The sequence below is a fragment of the Choristoneura fumiferana genome, chromosome 15 (assembly GCF_025370935.1).
Source record: "Choristoneura fumiferana chromosome 15, NRCan_CFum_1, whole genome shotgun sequence".
Classification (NCBI taxonomy): Eukaryota; Metazoa; Arthropoda; class Insecta; order Lepidoptera; family Tortricidae; genus Choristoneura; species Choristoneura fumiferana.
The window spans coordinates 10335728-10356373 of NC_133486.1; the positions used below are offsets into that span (position 1 = coordinate 10335728).

A 20646-nucleotide genomic window follows, 5' to 3' on the forward strand; every position below is an offset into this window, starting at 1 on the left:
TTTAGTTTCTAACTTACGAGGTTAACTGAAAACCACGAATAGAAGTAATTTTCTCAGAATGGAGAGGAGAATCGATTAGGTACACTATGTTTTAAATTCAGGTTGTGTTTATGTTTTTAAATCCCTTTTTTATTGTGCCCAGTTTAAAAGTTACGAATCCAACATGAGCCAATTTTTCAATTAAGATTGGTTTTTTGGAATCTTTTTGTATTTTTTATTTCAATTCCAAATTTTTACTTTTACGGTCATCCCGAAAAAAATCCAAATCCAATCCAAAATCCAATTTTTCAAATCTTTTAACGGGGTTGCATACTATTTAATACTGGCGGTTTTGTCAGTTTGATTTTCTTAATTAAATTAATGGCGAAGCGCCACTGACGAAATACCAAAATACCTACTATAGGTGTACATTATGGTAATTCTGTCGTCGTTCGGACCAGTGCCCTTAGTGTAAGTTTTCGGTTACAAAATACGTCTCGATCGCGTTCGCGTTAAAATCTCAATTTGTATGGAAACACGAACATCGCAAACGTTCCGCTAGAGGTGCTGTTTGTGTTTGCATACAAATTGAGATTTTAACGCGAACGCGATCGAGACGTATTTTGTAACCGAAAACTTACACTAAGGGCACAGCATGCAGCGCGATTCTAAAATCGTGCCGCAATAATTAAAACCGCAGTGCGCGCTTGGCCTTACACTAAACGAAACCACCCTTAAGGAAATACTTTAATGTCGTGTCGAACTTACCAAACTCGAAAGTATATTCAAAGGTGGCCATGACTGCATCGAAAGTAGCTAGGTAAAAAATAGCTATCCCCAATAGACTACGCGCTGCCATTTATTGCTTATCACTAAAGTAAACGTCTATTTTTGCACATTTTTAATTAATTACTGTGTGTGTATTAAGTTACTACTACGTGGTTGATAATTATTAATTACCTATCACGGTTTAACCACCGTTGTACCTATTATACCAAATTGTGGTCATAATCCATTACAGTGTTACGACGTTATCGCCTTTACTTTACGTATAGTCCGAGCCTACTGCAGCCGATGAGAATCGAGTTGTTGCAACGCCATGCCACTGTTGTACAGTACGGGGTTTTTTGGTCTGCACCTTTGATCAACAATATACAGGTCGTGGTTTAAAATCAGTAATTTGTTGCGAAATTTTTATTATTTGTTAGTTTAAAGCTTGAAAAATAACTTATTCTACATTTACTTACCGAAAGTAAGACACTCCGGCCGATAAATCCTTTTTTCGGGCATTATTTTTACAACTTTTAAACGCACACTGCGACATGGCGAAACGTGTTTAAACGTTGGCTGTGTTTGGACCGAACTAAAACGAAATAAGAACTCACTCTGAGTGGGACCGTTATGTTAACAGGAAACTAAAGTACATATGTTGTATTTTTTAAAGTATTAACCTTAGCGGTCCCCCGACACCGACGACGCATAGATAAAAAAAAATACTAGGTACTTATATTAAATTGACTAAGGCTAAATTTTGCGGGAAATCAGTCAAATCAGCATAGTCCCCGCGGGATAGGGACAAACGAATTCTTCGCAGATGAAGTCGCGGGCAACAGCTAGGTAGTGCATAATTATTTTTTAACTTTTTAATTGTCTTTTTTGGCGGCGTTTGGGTCGGCGTTTTTGTTTCGGGCTTTTCTTTATTTTTGCTGGCATTTTTTGTGTCGGGGTTTTTTTATTTATTTTTTATTTTTTTATTTATTTCATGTTTTTTAAACTGGTATTTTTTTTTAAGTGTACTAGTGTGTCGGATATCTTAGCTGCAGCATCAGCTCATCGTGTTGCCACCATTGCGTTGTATGTAGAATCAAATACTGATCAAAAGGAATGAAACACGACATATCTGCTATTATTTTTCAAGAGTATACTGGTGTGCTGGATATCCTGGCTGCAGCATCAGCTCGTCGTGTTGCCACCACTGCATTGTGTGTAGGATCAATTACTGATCAAAACGAATCCAAACACGATATATCTGCTATGATTTTATTTAGAGTGTACCTACTAGTGTTCTGGATATCCTAGCTGCAGTATCAGGCCGAGAATTCCATAAATCCATAATCTTGCATAGTTATATAGCATACATAGGTGTTTCAAATTTTCAGTCCCAAATATGTTTGAAAGTAAAGTAAATACCAATTACGCGTCTAAGATTCCTACCGCAGCGAACAAAAGAGCTGATGATCTTGAAACGGCTAAACCGATTTTGATAAAACATGTCTAAGAACCATCGCTAGAAAACCTGCTTTCAAATAATAAAAAAAACGCATTTAAATCGGTCCACCCGATTAAGAGCTACGGTGCCACAGACAGACACACAGACATACACACAGACACGTAGGTACTTGGTGGGACGTAGGTACTTCATGGATGGCCTCTAGTGAATAAATACACGCTTTTAAATTTATAATAATTTATTTACTCGTGTACCCCTTTGGCAAAAATACTGTAACTACTGAGGGTTATTTGCGTCCAGCTGTATTTTATCGACACCGTGTTCGTTTGCTCGTCGAAGTCCACTTTCGGAGATGATATAGCGTGCACATTCACTTTGATGTATGAAATCCGTGTATTTTTAGGTACCTACAAACATACAATATTATATTAAACTTCTCTTTCTTCATGTGAAAACTACTGATGTCCAAAGGAAACTTTCAAAAATTGCGGAATTTTTCATACAGGAAAATTTCGAAAAATTCTCACAATTTTGTATGGAGATTGCCGTTCCGTTTCATAAATTAAAATTTCCTATATTTGTGGAAATTTCCGATTTTTTTTCCACCTTTTGGAAACTTTCCGCAACTTGCACATCTGTAGTGAAAACAATTAGTATTACTTTTCAGGAGAGTTAGACATTCTCTTTCAACGTACCTACACGTAGAAAGCGTTTTTACTAATTTAAACTTGATAAAAATAACTAAATCATTTAAAATATCGAGTGTTTATTCCTGCTGAGCTGGCAACGTTGCATTTTTGTTTTTTTTTTCGATTATTCCATAAAAATTGAATGAAATTTAATAAATGTTGTCTGATAGAGCACTTCTTAATATATAAGTTAATGTTTCTACTCCAATAATTATTCGTTATAGACTTTTATAATCTTTAAAAACCGGTCATAATCATTAATTCGTTTTTAAGGAATATAAAAGTACTCGAATAATTATTATTGGAGTAGACACATTAACTTATATATTAAGAAGTGTTCTATCAGAGAACATTTTTAATTGTCATTAAATTTTTATGGAATAATCGAGGAAAACTAACAAAAATGCAACGTTGCCAGCTCAGCAGGAATAAACGCTCTTAAACATCGATAAAGAATTAGAGCAGTCTTGGAGATAATCACGGATTTCGGGGAGATGTAAGGTAGAAATCAAAATAATGCCATCTTACTAATATTATAAACGCGAAAGTTTGTATGGATGGATGTTTGTTTGAATGTATGTTCGTTACTCTTTCACGCAAAAACTATTAAACAGATTTGAATGAAATTTGACACGCAGGTAATATATACCCTGGATTACCATATAGGCTATTTTTTATCCCAATATTCCCACGGGATAGGGATAAAATCTCGAAATAATAACCGCTGGGTTTAGAATCATGAAATTTGGTATCTATGTAGGTAGCTGAACATCTGAAATAACATATAGGCTACTATTTATTCCGATAATATTCCCATGGGATAGGGATAAAATCTCGAAATAACAACCGCTGGGCTTTGAGTCATGAAATTTGGGATGTAAGTAGTTAGCTGGACGTCTGGACTGGAATAACACATATGCTACTTTTTCACTTCTCATGCTCTGAAAGTAGGTCAATATAGCCTTACGAGGCGGGAGTAAAGTGAGTACTTTAGTCCCGAGGGAGTAAAAGTAAATAAGTTTTTGATTTACTTCGAGTGACTTAGATAAACTCAATACTATACTCATAGTTATTGGCAAAAAATAATATTGTGTGTGGACCATTTTCATGACGAAAATGTTACGTTCTTAGTCTACGTGGTCTTAGTTCTACGCTTTTTCCGCATAGAAGGGGCGCCATTCTATTTATTCCTGTTTGTGTATGGACCATTTCGCCGATGCGATTTTGTTATATCTGTGTCTGGTTGGAAGAAAATACTTACCGCGAAAACTTTGAAATTGTTGTAGAGCGTAAATCATAAACGATTAAAATAAATTTATTATTCTCACAATGTCGTCAAGTGATAGTGGAAATAAGTATGATGTCGAGCCTAATCTAGAAAGATTTATTTAAAAACCTATAAAAGTTTTATGGACTGGAGGAATAAGAAACGCATTAATTCTTTCACAGAAAGCGTTTTCTCGCAATCGAAGTGAAAAATAGAGTTTTTCACCTCGAGACTAAAATTCAATATAAACCCTCGGATAAATAGACACCCTCGCTAAAGCTCGGGTGGCTAACCACCTCGGGTATATATTGGCTTATTTTAGTTCCTCAATAAAAAAATATACTATTTATTCCGATATTCCCACGGGATAAGGATAAAATCTTGAAATTTCAACCGCTGGGTTTAGAGTATTGAAATCTTGGATAGTTGTTTTCGACACAGCCTCAATGAAGACCACGATCTAAATTTCGGGAATTCCCAGAGGAATTTTGTAAAATCCCGGAATTTAAATCGAAAGAAAGAAAAAAAAAATATTTATATCAGCAGTGACACATTGTAACTACTAGATCGAATATTTTAGGCGTACGAAGCCGCGGGTAAACTCTAGTAAAAAAATATAACTAGCTTAAAAGTGTGTAATGATTCATGTTAAGAGTTTAACACAAAAAACCGGCCAAGAGCGTGTCGGCCACGCCCAGGATAAGGTTCCATAGCCGTTACGAAAAAAAACAAGTACCGTAAAACGGGGTTACTTTAAAATGCAGGGCTACTTCGTAAAACCGTTTTACGCCATGTCCTTATTTTTTTTAACATCATCTGTGGCAGTGAAATACCTTTAAAAAAATACCTAACTTTTTACTTCATTTGCTCAATCGAGCTATGAATATTTGCGTTTTTATAACCATTTTAAAGCTATCAAAGTAGCCCCAAAATTTCCTAAAGTAACGCCATTTAGCATCATGGGCTCCCCTACTATTAGGTTTTACAATTATCCCGTCCCGATTGAAATTTACATGAATTTGCTGTAGGTACTTAAATACTTACGCGTACTTGAACAGTGGTGTATAACGTTAATAATCCAATTTCACCCTCCTTATCGTACACCTGTTCTCCACCTCTCTTTGAACCTGTATCAACAATCTATTTTAATTTTTTAATATAAGTAATCTCTGTTTCGTGTTTGCAAAATCAGAAAAATGCGTTTTCCCAGGGATGATACTTACTTAGGGCCTTTACACACCGAATTTTTAAACGTGCGTTTTTATACGCGCGTCGACGGCACCTTTAAAAAACGCGGTGTGCAAAGGTTTTTTAGATCCATTTTTCGGCAAAATATGAATCCTTTCGATTCCATATCCTACGGGAAAATTGGAAAATCCCATCTTAATGCACCTCTATGATCCTCAAGGGTGTTTACTAAAAATCTTTAGCTCTATTGGTTCAGGCGTTGGGTACTCTTTATGGTTACTGTCTAACACACTTGGAATCACAATCGTCTGTACCATTTCTTTCTGTCACATGGTATAAGACGAAGGTAGAAAGAGATGTCGAATGCGATCGTGAACGTCATCGCGTTAGACAATACAGTTTCACAATAGGCCAGATGTAACAGGAAAAATAATAGATTAAATACACAAATTGCATCAAAGTAACTCTGTCATTTCCATCTATGTAGCAGATGATGAATAGTGTGAGATCCTACCGTAAAATTGTGCAATTCGCTGTCATTTACTTAAATAAATGGTGACCCATGTATAGGGTCATACAAGACTGTTTTCACCTCAGCACCTCAAACAGGCAGGTTTTGCTATGAGAAATCAGTGAGCAAAATCGCATTTTGCTCACTCCGTGAGACAAAGTAACTTTTTAATTTTTTTTTTAAGTGCTGAGTACAGTGTTGGGTCTACTCACTGAATTCCAAATATTTGAACTTTACTTTGATCTGTCATTTCACTTCAACTCGAAAAAAGCAAGAGATAGGATCAAATTTGTCGATTACAAACTTAAATTAAATTTTTGGTATTAAAAATATATCGAAATGTTTCCAAAATGTAAATTTTCCCGATCTTTTAATAAAGTATGCAACCTCGTTGCACGAAAGCCGCTTCTCTTGTTTTTTTTTATAAAAGAATTCCGTATACTGCCTCTGCACTCTCCAGTATAATTATTATTTGTTAAATTGAATGATTTTTTAACAAATCTATGTATGTTTATGTAATAGAAATCTTAATAAAAATCATATTTAAAGGTTTAATTGTTCAAACTTTTCAATTACCCCGAGATGAGGCTTTTTGCAGTATTAAAAAATAAGTGTGACATTAGTACAAGAAGTTAAGATTGCATGTTATGAGTATGCGATTTGTATTGTAGCTACTGGACTCTTTTTTTGGTTTTAAATGTAATTATTATATTTGATAATAATCGGATTCTATTTAAAAAAAAATGTGTTTGTTTTGTAAACAGGTAGGTATATGTGGTTTTATTCAAGTTACATTTAAATTATGTTCTCGCTGCTGAGGTGAAAAATTGTATGTGTCACACGAGACCAAAGTTTTTTTGCATCTCGTGTATTTCAATCCCTTGCTGATCTCAGGATTCTAACCTAGAATCACTCGCTGACGCTCGTGATTCAATTATAGAATCCTTCGCTTACTCGGGATTCAAAATCAACACTCGCAACAAAAAACAACTTTGCTCTCTTGTTGCACATAACTATTCTTTCTTTGGAAAGTAAATGAAGTGCCCATTTTTTTCATGTCACATTTGGTCAAATAACAGATAGGTGCAGAATTTTACGGCGGAATTCGGCTATAAATATTTTTATGCTTTTGACGAATCTAAAATCATTTAACGAGCAATTAAAATACGTATATTCTTCAAAAACCTACAATTAAAAGAAAACTGAGTACTTTAGTCAGTCAGCATATTTTAGATACGCCATATCCGAAGTGGACAACATATTATTAAGACAATTTAAAACTAATATGTGTAGGTACAGTCACCAGCATTAATATCTGCCACGGAGGAGAGTGCAAAAATATCTGACACGTCCTTCCGGCCCTATAAATAGACGCTATGCATAAATATCTGATACGACTCTATTTCTAGAGCCGCAAGGACGTGCCAGATATTTTTGCACGCTTATTGTGTCAGATATTGGTGCTGGTGACTGTACATATGAGTATGCGTCATATAAATTTAAGTGTGTGTGTTGTATGTCACTTCTTTCTGATGTAAAAGGTTGGCCTTAACTTTTCTCTATGTACCTATATATCTTCTTACCGTGTAAGGTACTTATTTTTGTGGTGCTCAATAAAGAGTAGGTAATGTTCTAGGCAGTAAAATTGTTATTCAGTTTATTTTCGGCGGAAAGATAAATACCATACTTACCAAATTCATATATATACTCATTTGTTGATGTGACTGTGTCAAATAAACACAGAATACCAACAACTATCCCGAATAGAGAACTCGATACCATTTTCAGGATTTCACGTAACTAAATGGTTATTTTTAATAACGTTCACTTAAATGTTAATTTTATTTCACGCTTTAATCACTTGGTCCGAGGGCCCGCTGCATATTTTTAAGTTTAAAGGTTTCATCAGGGATACTATACATCTAACATATAAATATAGGGATACTATACATATAACATCAATAACATTATAAAACGGACTTAGATACGTATAAGCATGATTCTTGGCTTATAGAAGTGCTCTCAAGCAATAATGTTGTCGCTAGGAAGCGGTTTACAAGCTAGTCTCACTCATTCATTTTACCAACATTAGGTACCTAATTAGACAAAATCGTCTTTTTCCGGCAGCTTTATAGGTTTTGTACATTCTTGTCTATTGTTTTTCCTGGTTGCTGGTAGTTTTTGGTAAATTTATAATCTTGATAATACCTACCTCATTTGCCGCTTTCATACAAAGTCGTGTACCTAACTACTTCAACTTCTACCTACTACTAGAACTTCTGAAAATTGCGCCGTATTATTTGTAGTCTTTTAAGTAATTCTTTAGCTAATGTACTCGTACGTTTGGGGCTACCGCAATTTTCTAGCTCTTTTCCATAATGTACCTATCGTGGACAGAAAGTATTCAATTTATATTTTCAATGTAGGATCTGCCTCAAACCTGTTTATACATATACCTAGGTTTTGTCCATAATATTAAATTATTTTATTTAAACAAGTACTTAGTAATGATGTAAGGTTTTATATATTTAAATTGCGCACGTTATATAAAAAACCATACCCATGCCATTGACATGTCATTTTTTCGTAATTACAGTAGCGCCATCTAGTGTTCAAAGAAGAAACTTCAGTATCCTATTTCAAATTGTATAGATGTAGAACTTTTTTAATTTGGACGCATAGATACAACTTCTGACGCTCTTCTTTCGGTCTTCGGTTCCCAGGCATAAAATCTGCCAGGCATAACACCACCACAAGTTGCAGTGGGATCTTAGACTATGATAACAAATTATAAATTTCGCGGTAGATGTTTAGAAGTTATAGCACATAAATCAATTTAATGAAGACGTACTTTTGTGATTGCCACATACAAGATTCCTATTAATGTCCTTAATTGCTTAATGGGTTTGCATATAATTTATATAACAAACATTTGTTAAATTTATACCTATGACTTCACAAATTACATGATCAGTGAGCATGAGGAAACCGTCGCACTATTTTCCAAGAAAACCTTGCACAGAAATTCATTGCTAGCAGAAACGTAGATTAGGTTAGGTTACAACTGTGACCTCATATTTAAAGGCTACTACGAAAATCGAAGTTCGTATCGTACCGCCCTTTCACTCTCGTATTAAACGGGCGGGACGGCAAGGCACGAAGTTCAAATTTTGCACTTCGTAGTATAGGCCCTGCTGGGCTACTGCGAAAGAAGTTCGTATCGTACCGTCCCTCTCGCTCTCGTATTAAATAGTATAAGTGTCAGAGGGACCGCACGACACGAACTTCGAGTTTCGAGTTTCGTAGTAGCCCTGCTGGTACCAGCAAATTAGGTTGGGTTTGGTTAGAATTGCGATCCCAACTCACACCACACAATGTTAACACACCTAACGGTGTAACAAGATTATGCGATATTAGTTTTGTACAAACGGAGTTATGCGATATGAGTTTCGGCAATATGATTTATTATGTCAAACGATACTATACGATCCGAGATTATGCTTTCAAAGTGCTTTCGGCTGATTGTTTCTAGAGGCTGGGTATGGTTATTCGAAATATTATTTATTATTTATGTATATTTATTTTCTTTATTGACGAAAACAAACAGCAATACAATCATACATGAAGCCAGTATACATGCAGGTAAATTATGAGCCAGTAAATTTTTCATTGATATGTCTACACTTATTAGGAAAATATTATGCACAAAGTAAGTTAAACAACAAAGGAAAGGAATGATGACATTATCTTCTTTTTAAGAAGACAAACCTAATTCCTTGAAAACATGCAGAAAACAGTCACTAAACAACTATTATACTTTTGATGAAAAAATCAGTATGGTTTATATGTGTGTAACAAGCTCTTATAAGAAAGCGATTCTTTGCACAGTTACACCTACAAGACCTAACGGCAAAAGTATATTTGGAGCGAGTAGGCAGGCCAGAGCATTTAAGTGATATGTTACCTAGGAGGTTTGGGGAATCAACAATATTATTGATAATTTTGTTTTTAACTGATTTATTTTATTTTATTATTGAGTTATAACACATATACAAAATTTTAAAAAATACAACTACTATCTAATCTACTTACTATTTACAAAACTTATACTAAATAGAAAATGTCTTCAAGGCTGCTGCTTTGGGGGGCCGTTCCTAGGATGCTGGCAGCATTACCTCTCTGGATAGCTAGGCTGATGCGTTGTGCAAGGTAATTGATAATTTTGTACAATAACACCTGGTTATTATGTTCCCTACGTTTTTGAAGAGGAATAATATCGTCGAGAGCAACATCCCTAATAAAATATTGAAAACTAAAAAGTGAAAATTTCACTACTTAAATAGGATATTTGGAAATCCATTTTTTTTAAATAATGCATCTTAATTACATAATGTGTGTAAGTTCCAAAAAAAAAACGGTTCTGTGGTTTAGATAAAATAAAATTAAAATCATTTTTCTTCTCAAAAACCTGCATTATTTTCGATGTTTTTTTTATGAAATAGCATCTTACATCTGGGCTTATAAATCAGCAAAACGGCAATCGATTTGGCTTCTGGGGTCGATGCCCCATACAAACACGGCTATACCCTTTCGGGGTTAATTTTATATATTTAAATTTTAATATTTAGTCAGTTTGATCATCACAGTAATTATAATTTCTTGGCATCTCAAATATTAACAACCGCCTAAATATTAACAACTTATGGCTAGAGTGTAAGAAGTTAATTTAATACTTTTCAAAATCTATCTGATAAAATACTTTGTAGGTATTTTGACCCGTAAATAAATGGGTTTTGATTATCAATGGGCCTATGGGTTCTTCGCTTCACTTAATCCAACGTGGTTAAGTTATTTGACGGAGTCGTCCTACAAATGACAGTACTCAACCAGAGCGCTAGATAGAGTCAAAAATGTTGGCTGGAAATAAAGTTGTTATGCATGATGCCAAGTTTAACAGCAGTTTTTGCCATAGACTTGTTAGAGCCAAAGTCCAAACTAACCAAGGTGAGCACAGATTACTAATATGTAGCTAGCTAAATTTGGTAAGTATCCCATCTTAGCCCTCTAGGTTGGCAACGCATCTGAAATGCCCCTGGTGTTGCAGATGTTTATGGGCGGTTGTGATCTCTTACAATCAGGAGACCCACTTGCTCGTATGCCATCCAGTCGAATAAAAAAAAAGTAACTTAAGGTTGTGTATATTATATCAGAGTAAATTATACTTTTGTAAGGTGAGGTGTAGATAATTATTGGCAAGGATACCAACATTTTGTAAAGTAGAGCCAAAGTGAACTAGGTACCTGAGCTGGTTTTGCGGAAGTAAAACACGCATAACGTAATCAAGTTGGCAGCATCCTAGTTTGATACGAGTACAGAGGGCCTACTCCGAAATTCGAAAATCGAAGTTCGTATCGTAGCGTCTCTCTCACTCTCATATTACCTAGATAGTATAAGCATCAGAAAGACGGATCGACACGAACTTCGATTTTCGAATTTCGGAGTAGCCCCGCAGCTTCATTCATCAACAAACCTACGCGGCAACCTACGTAAAAGACTACATGTTACAATTAGCCCGGCCGTTAGGAATATCTATCTCTCTGTAACTGTTGTCTGAATACCCAACACCGGTAGGCCCAAAGATTTCGGGTTTGAGGTTATCGTTAATGTACAGCAAAAAGAGAATTGCAGAGAGAACTGATTAATGGGAAACCTTGGCATTCATTGCGATGAGCTCAGACGAGCAGTCAACAGTGACTACACGATTATGTAGACCGATGCCTCAGGAAATCTGTAGTCTAAACCCTAAGGACTTCTGCAAACAACTTTAGTGGCCGGTTTTGTTTGGTATTCTGCTGGTCTGTACCAGCACAATGCCAAACAAAACAGACGACAAAAATATAAATTTACACATTATACGAAAAACAATTAACAGATTGTTCGCTAAGTGTGTGTAGGTAATCGATAGCATTGGAATTGTCAATGTTACCACATTTTAGTGCGTAAATCAAAATTTAAGGTATGGATGCATTGCGTAATGACATTAAAATTAATAAAGTAAGGTGGTGTAGATGTACCTATCGACACCGTTATTAAAAAAATCTTAGTTGATTTGATGCGATAGAATAGTAAACTATTTTACTTGAGAAAGATCTAATTCGCTCTTAGAGGGATCTAAAAAGCCAATTGCTTATCGATTTCTATGCGTAATTAAACTTGAGAATTTCGTTTTACTTCATCATCATAAAAGTTTGAACTATTTTCAATACTTCTTGTTTTTGCTTTGCTTACCTTCACATTACCTATAGTACCGCAATACACATGGAGCAACAAAAATGTATAATTACATACTCTGTTTTAATATTATTTTGCAATATCGTCAGAGCTGAAAGACACAGGTTCATTTTCGGTAACTTTTTTTTATTTTCTAACCAACCAATACCATTCGAAGTGTTAACCATTCATTATAATAATTATAACAACATTGTATGTTCCTTCTAAGAAATTAATGTTTAATAGTAATAAAGCCGTGGTGGCCTAGTGGTTTGACCTATCGTTCCTCAAACAGAGGGTTGTGGGTTCAAACCCCGGCTCGCACCACTGAGTTTTTCCAAATTCATGTGCGGAATTACATTTGAAATTTACCACGAGCTTTGCGGTGAAGGAAGACATCCTGAGGAAACGTGCACAAACCTGCGAAGCAATTCAATGGTGCGTGTGAAGTTCCCAATCCGCACTGGGCCCGCGTGGGAACTATAGCCCAAGCCCTCTTGTTCTGAGAGGAGGCCTGTGCCCAGCAGTGGGACGTATATAGGCTGGGATGATAAGTAACTATCACTATAATTATTAATTTATTGTATATTAATAATTATTATACATTTCTAATATCAGATATAGTAGCTCTACTTTCCCTCAAAAACTGAACATCCGTGCCATCTGGCGCCTAAAGCGACCGTTCCGTTTGCTCTGGCGGTTTACTAATGTTTTGGCGAATAACGTTTGGCAAATTGTTTCATTTCGCATCTTTTTATTTCCCAACTGTTTATAATTTCTGAAACTGTACATTTTTCAGGACTTTTATAAAACTAACCTAACCTAATCTAAAGGGTTCTACACGATGTCCCTGAAATAAATCCTGAAATATTTACAGTTTTAGAGTTTGCGAAATGAAAAGTTGCGAAATGAAACAATTTGCAAAACGTTAGTTGCGAAATGAACGGATACCGCTCTACCCTAGGGCCGGCGCTGAATGTAATACCTGCCTACCACTCGTCATAAGCCTACCGACCCTCGTCGGCAAGAAACCTTATAGAATCACCGATTAGAACAATCTGGGGAGCTACGAAGTTCGAAAATCGAAGTTCGTATCGTACCATCCCTCTCGCTCGTATTAAATATTATTAGCGTTAGCGGGAGTTCCAATTTTGCATTTCGTAATATAGGGTCTGACCGGCCAGCGTGTGCGTCAAGAAGAACCCAGTTTATTTTCTGTTCATCAACAGAAACATTCATTTCATTCTTAGAGAACAGAACAGAATCGGTGGGTCTATCCGCGGCCATTGTAGTTGAGATTCAAATTCTGAAACAAAATTATGTTTTGTATGTATTCTTTTTAGGTCATGCGCATTTACCACGACCATTCCTTATTTTCGAGGTTCACGATCAAACTATGGTACCATCTGAAAATTTTCAAGTTCAGTTTGAAGTAAGTATACCTAAGTAACAAATTTTATTCACATAAATACAAGAATTTAAGAAAAAATAACCATATAAAAACTTATAAGTTAAGTTTATACAGTCAGCCAAATAAATCGTTGGTAATTATAGGTGGGTACATATACCAACAATACTGTAAAGGCACAAAATGTAGCTCCCCGAAAATATCATTATAGTATTATAGTACACTTCACCTCCACCGCTCCAAAAACCCGCCGCTAAATTCTTTGGATTTTGTCAATAATTACCACTTGATTATTTAATTCAGCAGGGCTACTACCATAGCTGGGCATTAACTCGTTAATCTGTTAATCGTTAATTAACGAAGTTAACATTTCGACTAACGGATTTAATTTTAAGTTAACTAAAAAATGTTAACGGACTCGTTAACTTCCGTTAAATGTCCCTAAGTCCGTTAATCGTTAATTTGGCGCCTACAATTAACCAAAGATACCGCACGCACTACCTACTAAAAGGAGATGTTATCACTCATGGGTTGCTAACCATTTTTTCTTTCTTAACTCGCGGGGGGACGGGCGATGCACACCCACATTATGCAATTTTACAAAATAATGAAAAAGCACAATGTTTACGAACGCATACAAACCGAACTTTCAACAGTAATTTTCATTCACACAGTAAAAAACTTCGGACATGACATTTGTACGTCACACATAGACAATAACGTAAAATCAGTTAGGGCTTGGGCCATATCGATAAGATTTCGAGCATTCAATCGTTCGTACATTCAGTCATTCATTAAATCCTAGATTTTTTTATAGAAAATACGGTTTGTAAATAAATTTGATTGCTATATTAAGGATTTAAATGTGTTTAGAGCAGTATTGCGATCAACCGGTGGATCGCGACTATTAGTCCAGTCAATCGGGGCAACGCAAAAAATATAAATACTGAACTACCTATGCTGTTTCATTTAAGGCTTCAAGAAGTATGTAATTGGTAGATTGCACAGGGTTTCGTCAGTAAACAGTAGATCTTGGGTCTAATCAAGTTGGGCACCCCTGGTTTTGAGTACCTCTAATGAAAACTGATACTGGATCAAACATTTTTTACATATGTACTAGTTCTTTATAAAGGTACATGATATCATTGGATAGTTTTGTTCATTATTCGGATAGTATAGGTATCCAAAGTCAGTAATACAATAGGCATAGAATTAATGACATTGTAATATAACAATAAGGTCGCGGGTGTGCAAAGTAATTGTTTCAGTTCACGACGAATAAAAAATCAAGAAAAAAAAGCAAAATGGAAAACTAGTTAAATAAAGTTTTATTTAAATGAAAATGAGGATGGTACGTATAAGAAACAGCTTTTTGATTGTATGTCATTGATTCAGCAAAAAAAATCTATACTTATCGCTTCATCTAATCGTATCATCATTATAATCTTAAATAGGTATAATAATTCTAATTCTAAATATATAGAAAAATAAATCTCTACTTGTAAAAGTGACTTTTTTTCAAGAATTAAAGCAAACTGAGTAGTATTTATTGATTTTGATTCATCAATTTGTGTTCTGAAACGAAAAAATTTGCTATAAAATAATTTTGGTTATACTACATTAACATTTGAAAAGTGGATTGATCTTTTTTACTTTGTCTTTTACGGGATTTTATTTTGCAACCCTAATTTAATTGATTTACACTTACAACAATACACTGTCAGATTATGCAAAATAATGCTAGTTACTTCATTCTGATGACAAAATATTAACGCATTGCTTATTTCTTATTACGACGTTTTTATGGATAATGTTAGTTAAAGTAACGATGGTTACCACATTTTTGCTTTCCCAAAAAAAGTGTTGGTTTCATCGTTTTCCATACATTTACTTGCGTCATTTACCTACTACGATTATGGATTGTCAAATGTAGTAACCCACAAAATATCCTTTTAAATAAACTTTACATTAATGCTGTTTACAAAAACTTATTCAGCATAAAATCATAAACATAGTGTCCAAAAATAGCAGCTCTGTCCATAACTACGAAAGTTATGTTTTTTTTTCAAAATCCAAAATGTTTTTCTGCTATGGTGAACAATTTCACTTTTGCGGGTTACTACGTGTTTGCTTTCCAACGTCAGCATAATTATATAATATAGCCATTATTTACAAAGGTGCCCATAGAAAGACGTTTGACTTATGTGGAAGTCGTGGTGACTGGCTCGATACGTCCCACGGTGATTTTCAGCTGGAAGCGGACCACAGTAGAGATACAATACAATTGGTGGCAACTCTCCGAAGTGATCATATACCACATAAGAGCCCTCGGGCAATACAAGCCGCTGCCTACGACAACAACAGAGGAACCAACTACCACAACTGAACTAACAACAACGACGACGACAAAAACAACAACGAGGAGATGGGGCTAAGCCGCTAATCTATTATTTTTATGTCTGCAATATTGTTAATACCAGGAAAATAAATATATAGTGTTCAGTTTATTTTAGTTTCTAACTTACGAGGTTAAAAAAAACTGAAAGCCAGAAGTAATTTTCTCAGAATGGAGAGGAGAATCGATTAGGTACACTATGTTTTAAATTCAGGTTGTGTTTCTGTTTTTAAATCCCTTTTTTATTGTGCCCAGTTTAAAAGTTACGAATCCAACATGAGCCAATTTTTTAAATCTTTTAACGGGGTTGCATACTATTTAAAACTGGCGGTTTTGTCAGTTTGATTTTCTTAATTAAATTAATGGCGAAGCGCCACTGACGAAATACCAAATACCTGCTATAGGTATACATTATGGTTAGTGTAAGTTTTCGGTTACAAAATACGTCTCGATCGCGTTCGCGTTAAAATCTCAATTTGTATGGAAAAACGAACATCGCAAACGTTCCGCTAGAGGTGCTGTTCGTGTTTGCATACAGATTGAGATTTTAACGCGAACGCGATCGAGACGTATTTTGTAACCGAAAACTTACACTAAGGGCACAGAATGATGAACTGCAGGGCTACTACGAAACTTGAAGTTCGTTTCGTACCGTCCCTCTCGCTCTCGTACCTATTATACAGTAAACCTCGCCGGTGGAAAATCACCATCAGAGGGACCGCATGACACGAACTTCGAGTTTCGAGTTTCGTAGTAGCCCTGCTGAACTGAACTGATATAGGTAATACACCTACCGCAGAATGCGCGTGTGACCGATGTCTTTTTGTAGGTAGGTACTCTTATCATTTTCTATTAATGTTTGATTCCACATCAAATCGATTAACAGACGATAAAGAAAGAGCTAATGCACAAAATAATGTTAACCGTAACAATTGACTAGTTTCACTATGACATCAACTTTGCGTCTATGTGTTCTGGTATATATGGTGCTGACTGATATTTTTAAATGTGCATCAGCGTTATATGAGTACGGTATGAAATTATAAACATTTACTTGATTATGTATTTGAATCTTGTCATAATCTTGGGCAGAAGTGTGGAGTGAACAATTTCGTTAGGCCACTCGAAGGGTGAGATACCTAAGTGTTAGTTAAGTATGCTTTCGATTGCGACATCTCGCAGGTAGTACTTATACACAATAGTTATTTATGCAACTGCATCATAATAAGGGCCAAAGGCAGCCGTGGTGCCTAGGAAGCCGTGGTGGCCTAGTGGTTTGACCTATCGCTCTCAATCAGAGGGTCGTGGGTTCAAACCACAGCTCGCACCCTGAGTTTTTCGAAATTCATGTGCGGAATTACATTTGAAATTTACCACGAGCTTTGCGGTGAAGGAAAACATTATGAGGAAACCTGCACGAACCTGCGAAGCGATTCAATGGTGCGTGCGAAGTTACCAATCCGCACTGGGCCCGCATGGTAACTATGGCCAAAGCCCTCTTGTTCTGAGAGGAGGCCTGTACCCAGCAGCAGGACGTATATAGGCTGGGATGATGAAGGGCCATTAGCTACCTACTCGTTACGCATGCGTGTCTCAATAGCTGATTATGAATACTTGCATACATTACTTTTTATACGAGCTCAAACATGAACAATTAATAAATAATGAATACTTACATAACGGACAATAAATGAATTTTTCGATTTTAAAGGTAGCAAATTACTACTCACTTCCATTGCCGGCTGTTTTATTTCTGGCATCATTTCTCGTCATCGCGTCATCATTTCACCAAAGTCACACATTCTCACAGATAAAAAGTCGTTTAAATAGTGATTAACTCTTTTATTTCTTTTAATTTTCAAGAACTCCGTGCTAAAGCAAAACAAATCCCGCTATTTTGAAACGTTTTTTTTTTCACTAATCATAACCTTAGAATGGAAACGGGAACTTTCGAATACAGTCATATTAAATAATGTTGAAATATTTAAATTTAATAATAACTGTAAAAAATATATATTGTCCGTTATGTAAGTATTCATTATTTATTAATTGTTTATGTTTGACCTCGTAGAAAAAGTAATGTATGCAAGTATTCATAATCAGCCATTGAGACACTCATGCGTAAAGTCGCACTCGTGTCTTAATGACCCTTATTATGACACAGTTGCAGAAATAACTATTTCTTACTTGTAATACTGACCTCAAATATTTGGCAATCCGGTGAGAATGGAGTTGTTACGATTACAACGCCACATCATTCATCTTAGGCAGTTTCGTATAGTCTCTACCTAGAGACTTCTGTACAGTCCCCAGCACCAATATCTGACACAACAAGCGTGCATAAATAACTGATACAACTCTATTTCTAGGGCCCGAATGACGTGTCAGATATTTTTGCACTCTCCGCTGTCGTAGATATTAATGCTGGTGACTGTACCATGTTACAATATGCCCCAATGATATCTGCAGCGCTTGCTATAACTCTTGATTAAGGTAAGTAAGGTAGAGTGAGATGGTCTACACCGCTTCTGCATCTCTCAAAAGGAGCCATAATTTTTTACTTTGCACTGGAAACTGGATGGCCTTACTAAATTATAAAAGTTAAATATTTAAAAAATGGCTGAATCAATTTTTATGAAAGATAGCTAAGAATCACCGCAAGGAAACTTTGAGACTACGATGCCACTGACAGACAGTTTCGGCGTCAAACTTATTAATTAGATGGCACCCCTTGGCATCAGCAGGGCTGCTACGAAATTCGAAGTTCGTGTCGTTCCGTCTCTCTGACACTTATACTATTTAATACGAGAGTGAGAGGACAGCAGGAATTTCGGAGTAGGCCCTCTGGCACTTAGAGCGACCTCTTTTCTTATTCTACCCCGGCCGGCGCTGGGTAGGTATCTCTACGAGTATAAACTTTGAGCATTTGTTTAGCAGATCTTAAAGGTTCAGCGTTAAGTATTCATTCAGCCGTTTTGATTTTCTTCTAGGGTTTCATGTCAATGGAGAAATCGAATCTTACAATTTGACAGGGAGAATACCGTTATACCAACCAACCTACCATTTGAATTTAACAGTAAGTTAATAAGTACGATCATTGTTGTGAACATTATATTTTAAAGGCGTGGATTCACTAGAGGCAGAATCGGGTCGAGCGGCTGCTTGGACCTGACCGAGGCAGAGCATGTGGAGGCGCTGCCCCAATAATTACCATCTTTAACTTTATGACGTTAGCAAACAATATAAATACAAGGCGATTGATCCAAATGGGTCAGTATGGAGAAGTCAGAAAGTATAAGATAGCGAATTCTGTTCTTAGGAAACGTGGCGTCGATTTAGATTAAAAAAAATGGCATTCTTTATATCTCTTAGTTTCTGACTTCTCCATACTGACCCATTTGGATTAATCTAATCACCCTATAGGGTAACAGCAGGGTGTCATGAATTGACATTAGCATAACAAACACCTATACCTACTACTTGTACCACACTTGTACTATTACTTCTTCGTGCTTATACTCAACCTGTATTTTTATAGGACACACATGTTTCTTAAAAAAAATATTTTATTTAGGTATTTATTTCTCAATTTTAACAGAAGCGGAGCGGGTCGGTTGATTATAGCTCCACTAGACCCTTTTTACCTTATCCATTATTAAAATTAATATGAATTTAGAGTATGAATTCCAATTTCAGCATGGCAAAAGGGCGTGAAAAACGATTATACATATTAGTGTGGAGTATGAGCACGAGTCACCGCTGCACATAGTATATGACCCAAAGAAATTGTCATTGTCATTTTACGTCCGAATCCCAGTGAAAGAGATACCATTTAAAATCATTGGCTATTCGATGCCATTGAAGTAATAAATGGCAAAGTGTATGAGGCAGTTGGGACTCTCTGGCGCTCTATATAGCACGATTCGAGCCTGGGAGCAAAGGGGCAACTACGTAATTCGAAAATCGAAGTTCGTATCGTACTGTCCCTCTCACTCTTGTATTAATAATATAAGCGTCAGAGGACGGCAAGATACGAAGTTCAAATTTTGCACTTCGTAGTAGGTATAGGGCCTGTGCCAAGTTATAGTTTTTTTGGGACTGAGTCGCCATAAGGACCAAATACACTAAGGGGCTGTTTCACCATTCATTGATTAGTGTTAACTGGCGGTTAGGTGTGATGCCGTCTCTATTTGTTTTGTTCGAATAGACGGAGACGGCATTACATTTAACCGTCGGTTAGCGCTAATCAATGGATGGTGAAACAGCCCCTAAGTCCTTGCTTTTGTTTGCTTGTTTTTAATTTCATACCTATAAGGTACTTTATGGCGTGCAGTCGGGAAAAATCCATTATAGATGACTGGGAAGGGATAGCCCTGACAGTGCCGGACTCACCCTGCCGTCGCTTTATGTTTTTGAAATAATCATGTATGTAAGGAAGAACATATGTGATTTTCCCACTAACGTCGATAAGCCAAAGGCTACTAGAAACACAGGGAAGCTTAAAGTTCCATCTTACAGACTGGCTACAACCAAAAAGTCGTTTCTGGAAAATTTCATACGTTTTTATAATAAAATTCCAAAAAATATTAAGTACAAACGAAACGGATACAAAATTCAGATCTATTGTCAAAGACATTAATATCTAAGGCGTATTACAAAGTTAATGATTATTTATCGTGGACAGGGTATTTGGAAATAAATTCCGATCC

General features: G+C 35.9%; 2 protein-coding genes across 2 annotated transcripts; one reads left to right on the forward strand and one right to left on the reverse strand.

Annotated features, from left to right (window-relative positions):
• The first annotated feature begins 1027 nt into the window (after positions 1–1027).
• LOC141435598 (uncharacterized) lies at positions 1028–16049 on the forward strand. Its single transcript, XM_074098322.1, has 3 exons — positions 1028–1137; positions 13478–13566; positions 15794–16049. The coding sequence occupies exons 1-3, from the start codon at positions 1054–1056 to the stop codon at positions 15975–15977; spliced, it is 357 nt and encodes a 118-aa protein (XP_073954423.1). The 5' UTR covers positions 1028–1053; the 3' UTR covers positions 15978–16049.
• On the reverse strand, positions 2430–7673 carry LOC141435710 (uncharacterized). Its single transcript, XM_074098455.1, has 3 exons — positions 7556–7673; positions 5210–5292; positions 2430–2616 (listed from the first exon to the last, which is right to left on the reverse strand). Exons 1-3 carry the CDS (start codon positions 7644–7646, stop codon positions 2452–2454), a joined length of 339 nt encoding a protein of 112 aa, XP_073954556.1. The 5' UTR covers positions 7647–7673; the 3' UTR covers positions 2430–2451.
• Positions 16050–20646: the final 4597 nt, after the last annotated feature.

Coding starts and splice junctions, on each gene's coding strand:
- LOC141435598 (XM_074098322.1), top strand. CDS start 1,054: ATGAGAATCGAGTTGTTGCAACGCCATGCCACTGTTGTACAGTACGGG. Junction 1,138..13,477: donor CTTTGATCAACAATATACAG/GTCGTGGTTTAA, acceptor TATTCTTTTTAG/GTCATGCGCATTTACCACGA. Junction 13,567..15,793: donor ATTTTCAAGTTCAGTTTGAA/GTAAGTATACCT, acceptor GGTGATTTTCAG/CTGGAAGCGGACCACAGTAG.
- LOC141435710 (XM_074098455.1), bottom strand. CDS start 7,646: ATGGTATCGAGTTCTCTATTCGGGATAGTTGTTGGTATTCTGTGTTTA. Junction 5,293..7,555: donor TGAGTATATATATGAATTTG/GTAAGTATGGTA, acceptor TTGTTGATACAG/GTTCAAAGAGAGGTGGAGAA. Junction 2,617..5,209: donor ACACCACTGTTCAAGTACGC/GTAAGTATTTAA, acceptor GTATGTTTGTAG/GTACCTAAAAATACACGGAT.